The 20161-nt window shown below is 42.3% G+C and overlaps 1 protein-coding gene across 1 annotated transcript in view; it reads right to left on the reverse strand.

The window, feature by feature from the left end:
• Positions 1-953: 953 nt before the first annotated feature.
• Positions 954-20161, reverse strand: part of TMEM178A (transmembrane protein 178A) — a 51448-nt gene continuing 32240 nt past the window's right edge. Inside the window, exons 2-4 of the mRNA XM_042979792.1 lie at positions 15469-15582; positions 12235-12372; positions 954-1927 (exon numbers count right to left, since the gene is read on the reverse strand). Coding sequence (XP_042835726.1) covers positions 1686-1927; positions 12235-12372; positions 15469-15582 — 494 coding nt within the window. The 3' untranslated portion in view covers positions 954-1685. The remainder of the gene's footprint in view (positions 1928-12234; positions 12373-15468; positions 15583-20161) is intronic.

A 20161-nucleotide genomic window follows, 5' to 3' on the forward strand; every position in this document is an offset into this window, starting at 1 on the left:
CTGGGCCCTGTGCTGACAGCTCAGAGCCTGGAGCCTGCTTCAGATTCTGTGTGCGTGTGTCTCTCTCTCTGCCCCTCTCCCACTCGCTCTGTCTCTCTCTCAAAAATAAATAAAAACATTAAAAATTTTTTAAATGAAATCATACCTGGGGGAAAAAAGACATAGCCCACTTACTGGCACACCTTCAGTGTGAAATAAATGTTTACTAAGGAGGTTACCACAATGCTGGCCCAGAACAGGGACCTCAATCCAGCTGCACATCAGAATTTTCTGGGATATGGCTTCAAAAATACTCAAGCCTGGGCCCTGCTGCAGACATTCTGAGTCAATCGGTCTGAGGTGGGGCCTAGTTTAGATGTGGCTGAGAAATTCACCAAGTGACTTTCTTTTTTAATTTTTTTTAATGTTTATTTACTTTTGAGAAAGAGAGACACAGTGAGAATGGGAGAGGGGCAGAGAGAGAGGGAGACACAGAATCCGAAGCAGGTTCCAGGCTCTGAGCTGTCAGCACAGAGCCCGACGCGGGGCTCGAACCCACGAACCGTGAGATCATGACCTGAGCCAAACTCGGACGTTTATCCAGCTGAGCCACCCAGGCGCCCCTCACCAGGTGATTCTTCATGTGCAGCCAAGATTGAAACCCGCTGGCCTAGGAGGTCCAGGGACAAAGGAGACACCGTGGTTCCTTAGCATGGGCTGACTACCAGAGAGATGATAAAGGAAGAGAGAGGAAAAATTTTTAAATACCATGGAAAGAAGTTTGAAAATGACACACACAAATAGCAAGTGTGTGGCTGCCACAAAAGATAAATTATAACCCACCTAATGGAAGCAACTAGGAAGCCTTAGCAAGAGTCTTACTAAAACAACAGAATTCCTACTCTGTGCACATGGGTAAGGAGACCCGTTACCACTGCGGAAAGAAAGCACACCCAGACTAACAAGAGGGCAGTCATTTAATGCAGAAATCCAGTTAACAGAAAGAGACAGAGATTAACCAACAGGGAAGACATCGAACAATACTGCATAGTGTCACGGATTAGCTCTTACACGGTTGGTCTGTTTTTCTTAGGATTTGGATTCCGGTACAAAGACAGAGAAGAGACTTCCATTAAAAATAAATAAATAAATAAATAAATAAGGCAACAGAAGAGGAATCTTCCCGTGACAAGGAACACCCACCAATGATGCACAGATATTTGGTGCTGACACAAGACACCATTAGGACACGTGCCGAAGGGACCGCATTAAAACTTAACAAGCGTGGTACAATGACAAGAAAATTATACTTGCTTTGTTATGAACCCTTTTGCAAATAGAAAGGACTCTCGGGTAATTGTTATATACAAACTTTCTGAAATAAACGGCAATCATACAAATTTTCCCATTGCAATTTCCCCTTTTTTCTAAACCTAGAAATGTTCCATGGCACTGCTCCCAATTTCTCACAGTCAAAGCATAAATAGTCATTAAAGCACTTGAATCCACAGTAGTCTTGTCCGTAGAAAGGTATGGAGGTTTTGCGTGATTTTCTATCAGTCGTCCAGAAAGGGCTGGCAGGCAACGGTTCGGAACGTAAAAGACCACTTTGTGCTTGGGATCCCGACTTGAATTCCACCACGTTCCTCTCAGGAGTCGTCGGCACTGTGGACGGGCCACCGAGCAGTGAACTTGAGTGCGGACAGTCATACCGTGGAGTCCCTGCCAGACTTTAGATGTGCAATCTTGGTCCGGCTAATAAACGGATAAGCGATGCACAGACCTCCGGCTGCCACGATAAAGCCCAAACTGCACCAGGCACAAAAGATGGACCAGCTGTAGCCATGTTCCACGTCATCAGGCAGGCTATAAATGAGCTTCGGGAGCCGGTGCAAGTCGTAGGAGATGCTGGCAGCATACGTACAGAGGGAGATGGTGCAAAATATCCCTATAAATAATGCAAAAGAGAACACGGTTACGGTGTTGCCTGCTAGAAGGCAAGGGCCACACAGGCTTCTGTGAAAATCGGGCCAACTGATGAGGTGGTCACTCCAAATTTGTAAAGGAGCTGTAATTCCTGCGCTGGAAGTCGCCTGACTTCGTTCCACAAACACTGGAGAAACTTTCGTGTGCCAGGCTGTACACGAGGTGTTGGAGGTAGAAGAGGAAAGAATACAGGAGAAAATTCCGACATCTTGAATTATTCAGAATTAGCTTGCTTGGATTTTATGTATGTTTGAACTTATTTTTGGCTTTTGTTCTTTTTTTTTTTTAATTTTTTTAATGCTTATTTATTTTTGAGAGAAAGAGAGACAGAGAGAGAGAGCACGAGAAAAGGAGAGACACAGAATCCGAAGCAGGCTCCAGGCTCTGAGCCGTCAGCACAGAGCCCGACACGGGGCTCGAACTCACAGACCGTGAGATCATGACCTGAGCCGAAGTCGGAAGCTTAACCGACTGAGCCACCCAGGCGGCCCCTTGGCTTTTGTTCTTAAAACAATAAAATAAAAATTCTAACTATTTTTGAGGAAACAATCTTTTCTATAATCACTCACACCTAATACGAGAGTCTTCCTTTCCCCTTGTTCTGTACATGATGGGATACATTTTTATGCAGTTGCAAGCATCACACAAAGTCTGTTTTCTTTTTCAATTACTATTTTCATTAGTATTTACCATGTTCCCTGTAAATAATATCTTACATGAAATTTTCAAGTGCTAAATTATGTTTTAAGGTACAGGGCATGGTATATACTAAGGCCTCAACAAATCATTGTAGGTTTTTTTCAATGGATGAATAAAAGCTTTTAAGTGATATAAATTAAATCCAGGATGTTGGAATTGATGTAAAATATCTGAGTTAGGAGATAATATACTTCAACCATTCAGAATATAGGAGGCAATTTGAGTGACATAAAGAAAATGGACAGGGACCCCTGGGTGGCTCAGTCAGTTGAGCGTCTGACTTCAGCTCAGGTCATGATCTCAGGGTTCGTGAGATCGAGCCCCGTGTCCGGCTCTGTGCTGACAGCTGAGAGCCTGGAACCTGCTTCGGATTCTGTGTCTCCCTCTCCCTCTCTGCATCTCCCCTGCTTGCATTCTGTCTCTCTCAGAAATAAACATTTAAAAAAAAAAAAAGAAAAGGGGCGCCTGGGTGGCTCAGTCGGTTAAGCGTCCGACTTCAGCTCAGGTCATGATCTCATGGTGCGTGAGTTCGAGCCCTGCGTCCGGCTCTGTGCTGACAGCTCAGAGCCTGGAGCCCGTTTCAGATTCTGTGTCTCCCTCTCTCTCTGCCCCTCCCCTGTTCATGCTCTGTCTCTCTCTGTCTCAAAAATAAATAAACATTAAAAAAAAATTTTAAAAAAGAAAAGAAAATGGACAGACCCCAAATTTTACTTTTTTGTACCAACACACATATGTATAATTGTCTTTCCAGAACGCTAAAATCAAGACTTTGATAAAAATTCTCCAAACACAGTATTTTTAGTACTTAAGTGATGTTCCAAGGATATAGATGGTCTATTCCACCACAATGGACTGCCAGGGGTGCTCCTTTTGATGGGCAGGGGATCAGAATGTGGCAGTTGCTGACGATGGATAATGAAAACAGAAATGAACACCTAGTGCAGTAATGGGATGCCCAATTCTGTTCCAAGCCCGGTGCCTCTCTGCTTCATACTTTGGTTTATCCCAGCGTACAATGGAGGTTGTATCTATTTGCTTGAAAATTGCATTGAGGATATATTAAGCATCTCCATAGGTAATAACATAGATTTGAGGGCTAAAAAGAGAGGGCCTAAAGTAACAGATTTCCCTTCATCCTTTTTAATAGAGCTCTGGCGATCAGAAACACTAGCAGAAAACCAAATTCAGTGCAAGCAGCAATTGGGAGAAAATGAAGGTGACCTTAACGCCATTTTTAAGTGCCAGAATTCTGCCTGCACTTAAATCACATAAGGGCACATTGCCTGAATCCTTTTCCAATTGTGCATTTAGAAAAGAAATGTTTCAAATTAAGAGGATACTTGATCTGAGATAATCTGATATTTCCGACTCTTTGTCTAATTCTGTTTTTCCAAAAAGGATACAATCTTATCTTCTGACTTCCTGCTCCAGATTATTATGGCAAACATATCATTTTGAGTTCCCCAAAGATCAGATGGAAATAATTCTTCCATAAAGGAACAGGCCAGTCGAAAAATAATACTCCTCTGCTTTTTTCAAACCTCGTGAAGAGCAAACGTTCTTACGTTTACATGAATGTTTTCACTGGCACCAAAACAAAGCCAGTGTTTCTATATAACAAAGTCCTTCTAAGGAATGCTGGTCATAGAACAATAAGGCAGTTAGAAAAAATTGATCTCTGGAGTATCAACAGGTAAAATATCATAATAGAACAATGACCCATTCACAGGAAAAACAACTCTATTCTGCATTCAGCTGTCTGCACAGAGCTGAATGCCTAAAAGCAAGGCTTTTTACAAGTAATGTAGGTTTAATGACCTCTGAAAACTTGAGTTCAAACTAAGACTTTTAAGCATCCTTTGATGTCCAAATGCATCGGGCTGAGATGCGGGAAATGTGTATTCTGGTCCCCAGATCTACCGCTGATCACTGTGTGACCTTGACATTACCCGAGTCTTAGTTTCCTCAACCAGGAAAAAGAAATGGGGACTTAGTTACTGCAGACCCTTACAATATCAGATTTCTGTGATTCTGTTATTCCAAAATAAAGGCACGGAGCAAGAACATTCCCCACGCCCACCACCAAAAAAAGAATGCCATGTATATACTATATATGCTCCCGTTGATTTTATACTGAACATTGATTTTATTAGCACCTCTCCCCTGCCAACTCCATAAAATTGCTTTTGGTGAAATGAATTTTAGTATAACACCACTGGCACTGAATAGAAGCGGGATTATAAGAAATCATCTACCCTGAAGGCTTAACCAGAAGGATGATTTTCTCTGCCCCTGGTGTCATGAATGATTGTGCCTTATGTCTATCCATAGATATCCATAGCTCATGGAGACTGGGAAAGATGTCACTAACAGAAATTCCTTTCTCTGGGGCACCTGGGTGGCTCAGTCAGTTAAGTGTCTGACTTCATTCAGCTCAGGTCATGATCTCACGGCTTATGAGTTTGAGCCCCGCACTGGGCTCTGTGCTGACAGCTCAGAGCCTGGAGCCTGCTTTGCATTCTGTGTCTCCCTCTCTCTCTGCCCCATCCCCACTCATGCTCTCTGTCTGTCTTAAAAAAAAATAAATAAAACATTAAAAAAAAAAAAAGAAATTTCTTTCTCTGACCAAGTTCCTGAAACTCCCTAAAGCTAATCAGTGGCCCACCATGAGCAAAAGTTGGGTACTTCATGTCATGCTTTTTGCTACTGATCTCACCCTCGGACCCATCTTGCCTTGCAAACCCAATTGTCCCTGTGTCGTATTTGTATTACTTGTATTTATTTTATGGTGAAATATCTATGTCTCTCAAGTTCTTTTTGGAAGAGGGCACTTGTCAGATCTGGATGAAAACCTGCCTTATTTTCTGCTGCCTTTACTCACTTTGCTTAAAGTTGGCGGGAGGGTTACTGCGAACCCACAAAAATTCCCCCGTCTGCCCTTCTCCCTTCCCACCAGTGCTCTCACAAGCTGCCCTTCGGTGACATTTTTAATTCTTCCAAGATGCTTTTGAAATTGTTCTGAGAAAGAGGAAAGCAAAGATGAACAAAACAGCATATGCAAGAGTTCCCCTTTTTCAGACTCTCACATCGTTCAGAGAGCTTGAACATAGGTCGCTGCCACAGCTGCCTTTTGTGGGATGGGAAGGCCTGTTTGTGATTATTTCCAGGAAATGTACTGACAGGAGACAAAACATTGTTTCCACCTTGCCCAAAAAGACTTTATAAAAGAGGCCCAACCCACTGAAGATATTTTAAAAAGGAAAAAAAAAACTCCAACACTAAAGACACCAAGAAAGAGTGTTGATCATATTATAGGATTAAGGCCCACCTTCATGACCTTATTTTACCTTAATCACCTCTTTAAAGACCCCATCTCCAAATGCAGTCACACTGTGAAGTAAGGGGGGTTAGAACTTCAAACATCCGAATTTGGGGAGGGATACAACCCAGTCCATAACATCATCTGTGGGTGTAGTCAATGCGTGAAGTATATTTCTATTCCTTTCATAGGTCTTAGCAAGAGTTTACTATTTTAAATGTTACTTGATCAGTTATTCAGTGATCAGTTATCAAGCATCTACTATGTCCCAATCCAGTTCTGATTATATTAGAGGTGGTTTAACGAGTCCTTGTTGGTCACAGCCATGATGGGTTTGACGTCGCCATGATCAGGAACCTACTTTGCTCTCCAGCATGCATCTCAGGGCAAGGTAGTAGAGACCTCCTAGACTTTTGGTAAGTTCCCCATGGAGTCTAATAGAGCTGAGCACATGGAGTCAACAAAACCTGATGAATGAAACTGAGTTCTACAACACACTGAGTTCTACCAATCTAAGGACCAGTTCATCCCAAATTACCCCGTGTAGGACTTACCCCCTAGAGCCAGTTATTGCTGTTAATGCTGCATTTTTATCATTAGCAATCTAATTAATGCAAGGTATGGGGCAGGGGTATGAAAAGATAAATAAGGTACCACGCCTGTACTCAGAAAGTTCAAAATCTAATGGTCCTTCCTGATGATCCATGGAGAGAGACGTCGTCTCTCCTCCATTCTTCCCCGAGGCGTTCCTTCCCTTTCGCTCACTCCCTGACCAGCCAGAAGTCCCCCTCAGCTACCACTGACAGTCTTCAGCCCAGCTGGTGGTGCCTGGGGAGAGAGGTTCTTGAGTCCCAGCCTCAGTCATGGTTATTGCTGGTAGCATCTTCAAAACAGTGAGTAATTGGGGGTATAGCTCAGGGGTAGAGCATTTGACTGCAAAAACAGTGAATAATTACTGGTTCTGAAAAGCCCTGTATGCAACTCCTTTTCTTATAAAATATTAAAAAGTTTTCTACCAATATTCTTAATTAGAAGATACCAGGATATCACAGAATTATAGGGTTGGAAGGGATCTTTTGCGGATCAGGATGGAAGTAAATTTATGCAGCCGTCCCAGATCATCAACCTAATTTCCTTCCCTGAAATCTTCAAGGTGCCTGTGGCCAGCTGGCAAGCTGTAATTAGGGTAACTGGGCCCACTCTTCTGACCATCCTCCTTTGATGTGCTTAACAGTCCGAAAGGAGTGAGGCCGCCTCACCCTGGTTAGCCTGTTTGATAAATAACATAACCGCAACACCCCAAGGCATAAACATTGATTTTTTTTTTTTCACTCCTTCAAAAGACAGCCTGCCCATCATTCTGGTCTCTTTGCTCTTCCAGCAAAAATGCCTCCTGCGATTTTTCACGCAGATTGCCCAAAAAGCCATTCCTCAATTGTCTTTCCTAAATGAATAGGCAAGACTAACAGCAACAGACAAAACTTAAAAAAAAATAAAATAAAATAGAAGGTCCACAATCTGCAATTATTAAATCCAAAACATCCACTCTTTTCCTGAAAGGTTGCAGCAATCTTATTTAATGCAAACCCTGACCTGATGTGACATGAGTCTATAGTCCTTATTGATCCTGCTTCATGTGAATATTCATATGTTTTGCTGCAGAAATGTTAATGTGTTTGATTTCAGACCCTGCTGAGGGTGTTAATCACCATATTTACCTTTCTAAAATGAAACTTAAAAATCCTGAATTCCAAAACACATCTGGCCCCAAATGTTTCAACTGAGGTCCTAAGGACCTGTGGTTTTAGGTCATAATCAATGGATAACCTAGATAATTTCATTTATCTACTACAGCGAAGTCTTTTTTTCCTCCCCCTTTAATGCATCGAAGCAAAGGAAGGGATAACCCAACATGGGTGTTGACTGTCCCTGAGCTTTGCTGGGCAGCCTGGGCTCTGTCACTTTTTGTCGGCTGTCACAACACTCACTGGACAGCCCTGCCTGTGAAGGGGAATGATCCAGTGGGCAGTGAGGCCCCTATCAAGAAAGGCCCAAGCTTTACCCAATTTTTGAGATTCCCAAGATTTTAAAAGATAATAAAACAAAAGCAACAGCAACATAAACGTTACATTTTAAAATGTTTGCTTTGAATAAGTTAACCCTTTTAAAGATTTGTGTACATATAACTGAAATTATTAAGTATCATGATTATATCACCACAGCGATGCATCATTGAATGTTGATGGAAATAGGCTTTCACAGCACCCCGAGAGCAGAAGATAAACTGGAAGATGTCTTAATCCCTCAGTCCTCTGCGCGGGCCTCTTCAATCCTGTGTGTGTGTGTGTGTGTGTGTGTGTGTGTGTGTGTGTGAGAGAGAGAGGGAGGGAGGGAGAGCTCAGAAGCCATGAAGTCAAAAGGCTGTATCTGGGGGGCTCTGGGGGATGTGAGGCCTTCCCCGGGTCCTGCTAGAAGGCCCCTGGAGAGGCCCCAGGGGAGAGGAAGGGGCCCAGAACGCGGCTCCCATTGTGAACAGTCAGCAGCACTGCTGGTCCACATGTGGGTAATCAAGAGCTGTCTGTATGCAATAAGGCAGAAGGAGGAAGACTGTTTCAAAGTTTCCATTTTAACATCTCAAACTGTCACATCCCTGATGCTCTCCATTGAAGGTTTGGCTAATAAGTTCAGGCGGAGAACGAAGATGCCAGCGCATTAGAAGGGGCTAAGTTTAGCATCAGAAATCTGTGGGAGAGATGCTGACAAGCGCTGCCGAAGACACTTCTGCTTAATTAAAATCAATTCTTTTAACCCTTAGTTGCTCTCTTCCACTGCTACTACATATGAACATCCCCCAGCTAATTTATCTCGTGCAGTGGATTAATGTCGCTACCCCGGCATTTACAAAGGAAATATAAAGGCACGATTTGAAATAGCAAAAATCAAACAAACCTCTCTAAACCCTACAAGGAAGGGAACAGATGAACACAACACAGCATATCCACCCCTCGGAAGAGCATGTAACTATGGAATACCATTGAAAACAACAGAGCAAAAAAACAGCAGAACAATGTGGGGAAAGCTTATGGCAGGATGTTATTTTTTTTCCTAATTTTTTTTAATGTTTACTTATTTTGAGAGAGAGAGCCAGAGACAGAGAGCCAGAGCACAAGCAGGGAAGGGAAAGCAGGCTCCAGGCTCTGAGCTGTCAGTAGAGAGCCCGACGCGGGGCTCGAACTCATGAGACTTGAGATCATGTCCCAAGCCGAAGTCGGACTCTTAACCAACTGAGCCACCCAGGATCTCCCCTTTCTTTTTAAAATTTTTTTTAACGTTCATTTATTTTGAGAGAGACAGAGACAGAGTGCAAGTGGGGAAGGGGCAGAGAGAGACAGGGAGACAAAGAACCCAAATGGAGGATGTTAAATGGAAGCCCAGAAGACTAAATACTTTACTGTGATCATGGTTACAAACATCTTTTTTTTTTTTTAAATGAGGCAAACTCATGGGCAAGATTTGGTCCAGAATAAGAAAAATATTTCAACAACCTCCTTTTTCAGCTGGTGGGATCTACAAGAGGATTTTCTCCTTATTCCCAAATGTTGGGCCAACCAAACATTTGTTTGGCCAACCAAAAGCCAAGAAAACTGGACGATGTCATGTTGTGTCTGTTAGTCCTTCAGGACTGGTCATCAGACTTCAAGTTTCTAAGCCTGGGGTATGTTTTTTTTGGCTGTTGTGGGGTTTCTGTGATTGTGGCTATTGTTTTGCTTGTTTCGTTTTTGTTTAACAATTGCACATGGGCTTTTGATGATAAATCCTGAGGATGCCCGAGTCAATCTGGCTCGGAGTTCTAGTCCACATGAGGATCAGAAATAAGGGCTGAGCATGGAAATGTGGAGTGGGGGCAGGACGCTTGGCTGCTAGCCTTTCTCCCTGCCTACCCAGTGCTCAACAACCACCCCCCTTTATTTAAAACCAGTCCGGCCTGCGACCTTCCTAGGAACTCTCACTAGCCCTGGCTTTTATGGCCCAGTGGTTTATTTTACTGCTAACGATTGTTTTATATCTAAGAGCATCCTAAATTATTTATGCCTTACCCATATTAAAGTGTGCTTTAAAACCACCACTAAGGTTTTCTTGTCTATAGCTTCTCTCATTTTCCTGACAAGGGGATATAAGGTGAGTCTTTCCAGGGTTGGGAGGGGAGGCGAATCTGCAGTTCTTTGATGTATACACGGACAAGAGTCAGGAAAATGGGGGCTCAACCAGTAATGGGAGGGAAGAACATGGATGAGATTTTTAACGACCATTATGCCCCAGCAGAGGCTTAAAGGGATCCTCTGGGCAGACAGGCCTCTCTGCTTCTTTGCTACCCTGACTCATCCATTCTACAATTTGGATTTTAAATGAGGTACCCAATGGCTAGTCTGGAGGGTTCAAATCTTCCTCCAAAACCTCAGGACCTAGAATTTTAGCCTCCCTGTGCTACAATCTAAGAGCATTCACCAAAATATGGAAAGCTCAACTTGGTTTTCTGCTCAGACGACTCAGGGGCCGTGTGACCTCAGACTGTTCTGTCAGGGTGCTTACGACGACGATGACCCATCTTGCTCACAGAGAGAGAAAGGGGCTGAAGGAAGGGCCCCTGCCTGTGACTTGGGTTACTTAGGCTGCCGATTGTCCGACCACACCAGAAAGCAAAGCGCCACCTACCTGTCAACCCTGAAAGAAGGACAGACGGGAAACGGTGCCAGCCAATGGTGTCAGGCATCATTGCCCCCAGTTAACAGGTGGGGGAGCGGCTATTAAGGAAGAAGCGCTAGCAAACCCAGGTGTGGTCGTTTGAAAAACTGAACTCCAGAGAAATAGGCAATAGGCTTGTTCAAAATGGCGACATATGCAGAGTCATATTGGCTCCGATACTGAGTAGACTTGTGAAACTGTTAATTTGGCATTTACTAATCACTAATACATTAATTATCTTGTGAAAGAGGAGAAGGGAAAAAAAGGTTTCTTCCCTGTAGCCGCCTTCAGTGTTAGCTGTCACCTCAGCTCCTGACTCCTTTTTAGACAAAAGCACCCTTCACCTGCTAATCAAAGAGACCACAGGCCTGTCTCCACACTCTACCCCCTTTCCAATACGCTGCTTGAAGATCCCTCTTCTGCTTAAAACCTGGTGGCTTCCATTACCCTTGGATTGAAATCCAGCCACTGCCTACATCTCCCACCTCAAGAGACACTATCCTTTTTCTCCCTGCCCTCCAACCACACCGGTCTTCTTTCCATGGCTCGAGATACACCAAGCCACCCCTGCCTCAGGACGCGGCTCGCCCTGCAGCACATGCCCACCCTCTGCCGGCTGCTTTCCATGATTTAGCTGGGAAATCACCTCAGCCAGGTGTTCCCTGAGACCCCTATTCCACCTTCTTTGTTTTCCTCACAGTATTTATCATTATCACAAGTTATGGTCTCTGTCTCCCTGCGACAGAAATGGAGAAGGATTCTGTTTGCCTTATTCATGGTGTCTCTGGTACCTAGAGTAGTAAGTCCTCAAAAAACATCTGTGGAGTAATTTGTGTGTAAAAATGACACCACCACGGTGCCTGGGCGGCTCAGCCGGTTACGCATCTGACTCTCGGTTTTGGCTCAGGTCATGATCTCACGGTTCGTGGGTTCGAGCCCCGCGTCTGGCTCTGTGCTGACAATGTGGAGCCTGCTTGGGATTCTCATTCTCTCTCTCTCTCTCTCTCTCTCTCTCTCTCTTTCTCTGCCCCTCCCTCACTCATGCTGTCTTTGTTTTCTCGAAAGAAAGAAAGAAAAAGAAAGAATGAAAGAAAAATGACACCAAAGACACCATCACTAAGAGAAGTACTTTGAGTTGACTTTCAGCCTTGGGGGCGGGGCGGGTTGTGCTGATCACTCTTTCTCTCCTTTCGGGCTCCTGATAAATGATGACCAGGGCTTGCCAGGAGTCCAGGCCAGGGCTAGGGACATGGTATGAAGCAGAGACAGAAAATACAGGGCTGGCTCATACGGAGATCAAGCCCAAGACATTTCCGTCCAACCTTCTCAGGGCCCACAGTGGAGAAACCAGGCCTGTACTATTAACACTGCTGTTTTCTTTAAATTGTGTATTACCCACAAAAGCCAAACGACCTCTGGTTGCCCTTTTCACAAGTGAAAGCAAAATTAACAGAGCGAGGCGGGCCACAGGCAGGCAGCCTCCACTTTTGCTGAAGTGTTGGGCGTACCTGTCATGAGGAAAAGGAGTCCGGCCACGTGTTGGGTCAAGCTTTCCTCCCAGAAGAAACTGACCGTGGCCACGATGCAGCCACAGAGCAGGACGGCTACAGCCATGCCCAGGAAGCCGGCAGTGATTCTTCTCAAGTCTACTCTCGAAACACAAACATTCCGAATGAAAAGCAGAAGCAGCAAAGTCATTGAAAACCAGAGAACGAAGAGCTTTGTATACACATTGTCAAAACTACTAAGTGACACAGGCAGTCTTAGGGTCTGTGGGGCTGAGGTGGTTTAGGGAAGTCTCTCCCCAGGTATTCCAGAAGAGGACAGACGGGGTCCAGCACATCCGGGGGGCAGAGTCTACCTTCTCTGAGTCCACGGAGAAGTCTATACCCCACGGAGAGGAGGCCAGAGGACAACGCCAGGGTAAACCTGGGTAATAGATAGCAAGTTCCTTAATGTACTGAGAGTGAGGTAGGTAAGAGAAATATCTTTACTTCCCTTAACAGAGTGATGGAAATGTAGCTTACCACCACTGTACCGGCCCTACTTAATCCGGCTTTAGAGAAAGAGCCCACAAAGCGTGTTACAGTGAAATATGGTTTTACCTGAGCACCTCGATGGCCGATTGTTTTATTTCTCGCTTACATCTACTCCCGCCTATTTTCAAAAAGGATTTGAGAAAGTGGAGGCAATCGTGGTGACTGAAATGGGGCCCAAAGTGCACATATGGGATATCTGCTCATAAACTCCCTCTCCCCTTAAACACAGGCCCCACAACCCAAGTACCCATTTCCACAGGCTGAGGAGAGACCTTTCTCATGGCCAAGTGTCCGCCGTAGACACAACCGGCAGGTATGGTCTGTCACAAAGACGCAATCGGGATCCCGGAGCCAAAAACCCAGCCCCTCCACCACCTCCTAGGCAAAACCAAGAGATGGACCGACTGCAGGCACCTGACGTATTGTCACTCTGATTGCTACCCTCAAGCAGTGCTCTGATTGCCCACCCTCTGCTATTTCACTTCTTCTATCTCCTCACCTTTTGTTTGAACAAATGTACATTTTTAAAATTGTTAGCTGAATACCTGTGACCCTTCTTAAAACAATAGATCTCAAGCAGAGATCTGGTGCCCCTGAGGCCAGTCGATAGCTCTGGGCACCCTTGGACCATTCCTTTTTTTTTTTTTTTTAATTTATTTTAATTTAATTTAATTTTATATATGTATATATTTTTATTTTTTAATTTTATTTAAATACAAGTTAGTTAACATATAGCTTAATAATGATTTCAGGAGGAGAATTTAGTGATTCATCCCTTACATATAACACCCATTGCTCATCCCAACAAGTGCCCTCCTTAATGTCCATCCCCTGTTTATCCCATACCCCCCACACCTCCCCCCAGCACCCTCAGTTTGTTCTCTGTATTTAAGAGTCTCCTATGGTTTGTCTCCTCTCTTTTCATCTTATTTTTCCTTCCCTTCCCCTATGTTCATCTGTTCTGTTTCTTAAATTCCACATATGAGTGGTATCATATATTTACTTTCAAAGGGATTTCCCATTTTCAGCTCAGAGCATTAAATGAAAGCAGAGCATCTCTGCCTAGATGAGGAAGTGTAGACACCTCAGACCAAGGGCCAGGGACAGTGATAATTTAAAGGGGCTGAGTTTAATGTTAAGGGTATAAGTCATTTGGAGACATCCACATCTGAACAGGGGAAATGTCAGAAGAGTTCAGTCATTAGTATCTCAACTCCCTAAATTCCCTGTGGTTTCAGTAGTAATTCTGTTGTCTATGACCATTAAAAGGTACAAGGTTCAGATATAACCCACATAGGATTTGCATCAGTACCAGACATGTTAAGTTTATCTGATAAACAAGGTACAAATCACCAAATATAACTTTCTCAGAAAGGGCTATGCATGCAGATACCGAAAGTCTCTTTCTGAGAGAACCTCAAAGAGGATGAAGGGAACACTCAAATACCGTCTTGCTGGGCAACAGCAGGGCACAGACTCCTTGAGTACAGAGGTGACGCTCTTTCTCAGGTTCCTATGTCTATCTTTTCTCACCAGACAGAAAAAACAGTGACTGTGTGGCTTTCTAGACTTGTTGATTAAGGCAAAGAATTTCAAACACGCTCATAAAGAATTCAGATGTGAGAACACTTAGATAAATCTCTCAGATCTGCTGAGAAATGCTTGTTAAGATCAGCGAACAAGAGAGAGTTCTCAGGGAGTCATAGCACTAAGGAAAAAACCACATTTCAGCCAATGACTTTCCAAGTCCTAAATCTGCCAATCAGAGTATGTGTAACATTGAGACTGCTGCTGGAGCCGTGTCATAAGAGCTTTCATGGTCGGGTGTGGAGTTCAAAACAGAGCCTTTCATCTGCAGAGATTTCCTCACAAAATGAGGTTCTGCTTGGTTTTCTGCAGTGGCCTTGGCCACCCAACTGGATCACCAATGTCCTCGCTGCTTACTTCATTGGCAAATGACAGTGTCAGCCTCTGATTAGAGTCTAGTTTTTTTCTCTCTCTCTCTCTCTCTTTTTTTTTTTTTTTTTTTTTTTTTGCTTTCCTGAGTCATCTATCACCAGGCAGCATGAGTCAGCAATTTTCAGGTAGATATCTGCCCTCTTTGGTATCACATGGCATGGTCCTTTCAAGATTTTCACATTTTCCTGACAGTGAAAAAGAGTAGTTCCCATCATTGGGATGTCCTCTGATAACAGACATCCTCTGAGAAAATTACAACATGCACTCATGAAGATATTTTGGCAGAAATACCAAGGTCTGAGACAGACATGGTAGCTAAAATGAATATTCTACAAACGAAACAAAACCGAGAGTACCTAAGGTATAATCTCCTTGGTTTACTAACCTAAGTGGCAGAGCAGATCTTCATGCACGATGACTTGGTAAAAAAAAGATGCAGGAGGCCATTTGGGTACAGATCAGATGCCCCCAGGGCAGAAACACACACACACACACACACACACACACACACACACACACTGCCCTGTCTCGAAAAGCCTCAGGCCTGATTTTCACACGTTCCACCTGTAAACAAGTTGTGACCGCAGCCTAGCGAAATGACTCCCTGAGTCTCTGACCAAGTCGGATGGGGCCCACGTAGAATCAGCACAACGTCCTTCCGTCCAAACCTGAGAGGGCTGGTGGGAATACTTTTTGTGCGGCAAGACACCATGTCCTCTCTGACCCGTTCCCAGAAATACTCACGAAGCAGGTGCCATTCATCTTGCTGAATTGTCTTGGTTAAATTGAAAGGAATGTTTCGTAAGCGGATTGGCTGAGAAAAGTGGTACTTGATGGCTGTGCATCGCTGTGCAATACCTTGAAGGAAATAAGAAATGCGATTTACTAGTCCGTGTATTTGTAATAGAATTCTGGAGATCTACAGCCCAATAACGTGTCCTGAACTGGGTTGAACGGGGGGAGGGATAGGAATCACCTGATGACTCTCAGTGATACAGGCAAGTCAGAGCAGTAAAAATCTAAAATGTGAAATAATTTTTTAAATCATGTGTCACTTGTGAATGTCATAAATTTGATAAAGATCTAAACTCCCCAAATTGTTTTTCAACGCTGAGTTTGTGTTAACTAAACACAAAACTCCTCAAGGAAAAACGGCCTAAAAGTATACATGTGGTTGGGGGAAATCAGCTTAAAATTTTAAGTTAACCCAGATAAATTACATGTGTCTGAACTCGATCCAATCTCAAACTCTCAAACGGGTTGCATCAAAAAGTTCATTAGGAAGTGTGTTATTTGGAAACCAGAAGACATTATTCCATGAAGACAACCCTCTACGTGGTGGCTTAGGTGGTGATTCAGTCACCAGATAACCCTCAAGAGCCTATTTAACCCCAGGGCAGCTGATACATTTTCTTAATACAAATTTTACTGACCTAAATTCTGGGTCCCAAGAGAAAGAGTAATACTAACAGTAGAGAGGGAAACGAAAATTAGAGAGGAGAAAGAAAAAACTTTCCCTACCTTTTCTGGCTGCATGCCCAGCCCTAGGCACAATATTTTGAAATTAGCAAGTATACCCATCGATTTATCTAGTATCTTCTCCTACCCTCTCTCCCAACCCATGCTTTTATTGCATAAATAAATACGGGCTTATTTTTCCCCTAAAATCTTCTGAGCCCCATGATTCAGCCTGAATCCTATGATAACCCTGCAGCTACTAAAAAAAAAAATCTTCATAGATGCAAATAAATGTCTAATTTCTGGAATTTAATTACTTATAGAAATAAAACTTTGGGGGGCACACAGGTGTCTCAGTCAGTTAAGCGTCTGACTCTGTTTCGGATCAGGTCATGATCTCATGGTTTTGTGAGTTTGAGCCCCACATCCGGCTCTGTGCTGACAGCTCAGAGCCCGGAGCCTGCTTCGGACTCTGTGTCTCCCTCTCTGTCTGCCCCTCCCTTGCTCGTGCTCTGTCTCTCTCTGCCTCTCAAAAATAAATAAGCATTAAAAAAATTTTTTTCTTTCAAGTTATAAAAAAAAAAAAATGTACATTCCTGGATGGACCCCACCCAAGATATTCTAAATCAAAGGATTTGGGATGGAGCCAGGAACCTGAACTTTAACAAACATCCCAAGTAATTCTGAGGCAGGCAGTCCTTGAATCTCACTTTGAGAAACACTGCCCCAAGACTACCTCTGCTTTGGGGAAGATTTTTCTTTTCTTTTTTTTTCATCATGAAACCACCAATTCCCTCAAAGTTCGAAGCTCTATTTTTCTCCTTGTTTTTTCAACATGGGCCCGTGGCAGTGGTTCTGTGGTCTAAGGCACATAAGTTAGATGTTTACATAGAAGTCAGAAAACGCCTGTGCTTAAAAAGAACAAACAATCTAGGACGAGAATAGTAGCAGATAACATGCTGCAAAGGTATTAATAGCTTGCATTTGTATTTTTCAAAACTGTCATTCCAAGCGGTATTCATCCTCTGGCTGACCTTGAGGCTCTGTAAAGCAGGGAGTGAAGGCTAAGGCAGAGCTGAAGACATGAACGACATCCACACAGAGCCCATCAGCAAACACTGGGACTTATTAGTTCCAGGCAGCTAAGGACATTTCTGTCCATTAGCTTCACACACAGCTGGTCAAGCAGAGACTTCAGGGGCCACATATGACAAAGAATAGAGACTTTACAGAATCAGTTAAGGAAAGACACTAAAGAAACCAACAACAACACCACCAAATAATAACAAACCCTGAGGAGGAAGAAGAAGAATCTAATTTCTAGAGTTGCTACATAATGTGGTTTGATGAACCACAAATAGGATAAACTCAAAGGGAGCCACACCCAGACACATCATAATCAAACTCCCAAAAGCTAAAGAGAACATTTTGAAAGAAGCAAGAGAAAAGCAACTTATCACATACAAGCGTTCCTCAAAAGAGTAGAAGATGATTTCTCATCAGAAATTATGGAAGCCAGAAGGGAGTGAGATGACATATTCAAAGCAACAAAAGAAAGATAATTAATCAAGAATTCTATATGCAACAAAGTCATCTTTCAGAAATGAAGGAAAAATTAAGACATTTCCAGCAAAACAAAAACTGAGAGAGTATGTCACTAGCAGACCTGTCCAACAAGAAATACTAAAGGGGGTCCTTCTGGATGAAAGGAAAGTACAGTAACTGAATCTACATGAAGAAATAAAGAACATTTGTCAGGGTGCCTTGGTGGCTCAGCCAGTTAAGTGTCCGACTTCGGCTCAGGTCGTGATCTCACGGTCCGTGGGTTTGAGCCCTACATCAGGCTCTGTAGTGACAGCTCAGAGCCTGAAGCCTGCTTTGGATTCTGTGTCTCCCTCTCTCTGCACCTTCCCCACTCTCTCTCTCTCTCAAAAATAAATAAACATTAGAAAAAAATAAAGAACATTTGTCAAGGTCATGACATGGGTAAACATAAAAGACAATATAAATGTACTATCTGTGCTGTAACTTTTTTTCTATTATCTGATTTAAAAGACACAAAACATTAACCAATAATTGTAAATCTCTGTTGAGGATCATACAATGTAATTTGTATGATAATAACCATGCAAAGGAGAGGAGAGGGAATGGAGCTATAAAGCAGCAAAGCTTTTACATACGAGTGAAATTCAGTTGGTATTAACCCAAACTTGATTGCTATAAATTAAAATGTTAATTGTAATTCACAAGGCAACTTGTGTGTGTGTGTATGTGTGTGTGTGTGTGTGTGCGTGTATACATACATATATAATACATATTTAAAAGGTTACTAGAAAACATCCATTTAACACAGAAGAAGACAGTAATGGAAGAATAGAGGAACGCATAGAAAACAAATAGCAAAACGGCGGACATAATTCCTCCCTTATGAGGAATTACATTAAATCTAAACAGATCAAACACTCCAATCAAAAGACAGAGATTGGCATTATAAATAAAACAACGTGATCCACCTATATGATGGCCACAAGAGACACACTTTAGATCCAAAGATGCAAATAGGTTGAAAGTAAAAGTACAGAAAAAGATATACCACGCAATCACCAAAAGAGAGATGGGAATGGTATACTAACGTCAGATAAAATAAACTTAAAGACAAAAATTTTTACTATAGGCAAAGACATTTTAGAATGGTAAAAGGGTCAATCCCCTGGGAATTTATAAAATTATAAACACATATGCACCTACTTACCAACAGAGCCCCCAAAATACAGGAAGCAAAAACTGAAGGGAGAAATAGACAATTCAACAAGAATAGTTGAAGGCTTCAATATCCCACTTTCAAACATGGTACAACATTTAGAAGATCAGCACAGAAATAGAAGATTTGAACAACACTCTAAAACAACTAGACGAAACACATCTATAGAGCACTCTACCCAACCACAGCAGAATACACATTCTTTTTGAGTGCACATAGGATGTTCTCTATGATATATGTTAGACAATAAAACAAATCTCAATATATTTAAAATTATTAAAACCACATAGAGTATGTTCTCTGACCATACTACAATGAAGTTAGAATCAATAAGAGAACTTGAGACATTCACAAATTTGTGGAAATGTAGTAACACACTCCTAAACAGCCAAGTGTTCAAAAAATAAATCACAAGAGAAATTTAAAAGCACTCTGAGATGAATGAAAACTAAATCACAGCATACCAAAATTTATGGGATGCAGCTAAAGTGGTGCTTAGAGGAAAATTTATAGCTGCAAATGCCTACATTAAAAAACAAGATGTCAAATCAATAACCTGTCTACCTTAAAAAACCAAAAAAAGAAAAGCAAACTAAACCCTAAGCAGAAGAAAAGAGATTATATAATTACAGTAGAAACAAATGAAGTAGAGAATAGAAGAACACAGAAAATAAGCAAGACCAAAAATTGGCACTAAGATTAATAAAATTGAAAAAATTAAGATTAATAAAATTTAGTTAATCTAACCAAAATAAAAAAAAAAAAGAAGACTCAAGTTACGAAAATCAAGAATAAAACAGAGGGCATTACCAATATGGAAATAAAAAGGATTGTAAGAGAATATTGTGAAAAAATTATATGCCAACAAATTAGATTATACAGATGAAATTTGTAGAATGACATAAACTACCACAACTGACTCAAGTAGAAATAGAAAATCTGAAAAGATCTATAATAGGTAGAGATTAAGGTAGTAAATAACTTATTAAAAATCTTCCAATGATGGAGTGCCTGGCTGGCTCAGTTAGTAGAGCATGAGACTCTTGTTCTTGGGGTTGTGAGTTCATGCCCCGTGTCAGGTGTAGAAATTACTTAAAAATAAAATCTTTACAATTAAAATCTTCCAGTGAAGAAAAGCCCAGGACCATACATCCTTACTGGTAAATTTTACCACATATCTGAAAAAGAATAACGATCATTCATAAACTCTTCAAAAAA

This window comes from Panthera tigris, chromosome A3 (genome assembly GCF_018350195.1).
Source record: "Panthera tigris isolate Pti1 chromosome A3, P.tigris_Pti1_mat1.1, whole genome shotgun sequence".
Lineage (NCBI taxonomy): Eukaryota > Metazoa > Chordata > Mammalia > Carnivora > Felidae > Panthera > Panthera tigris.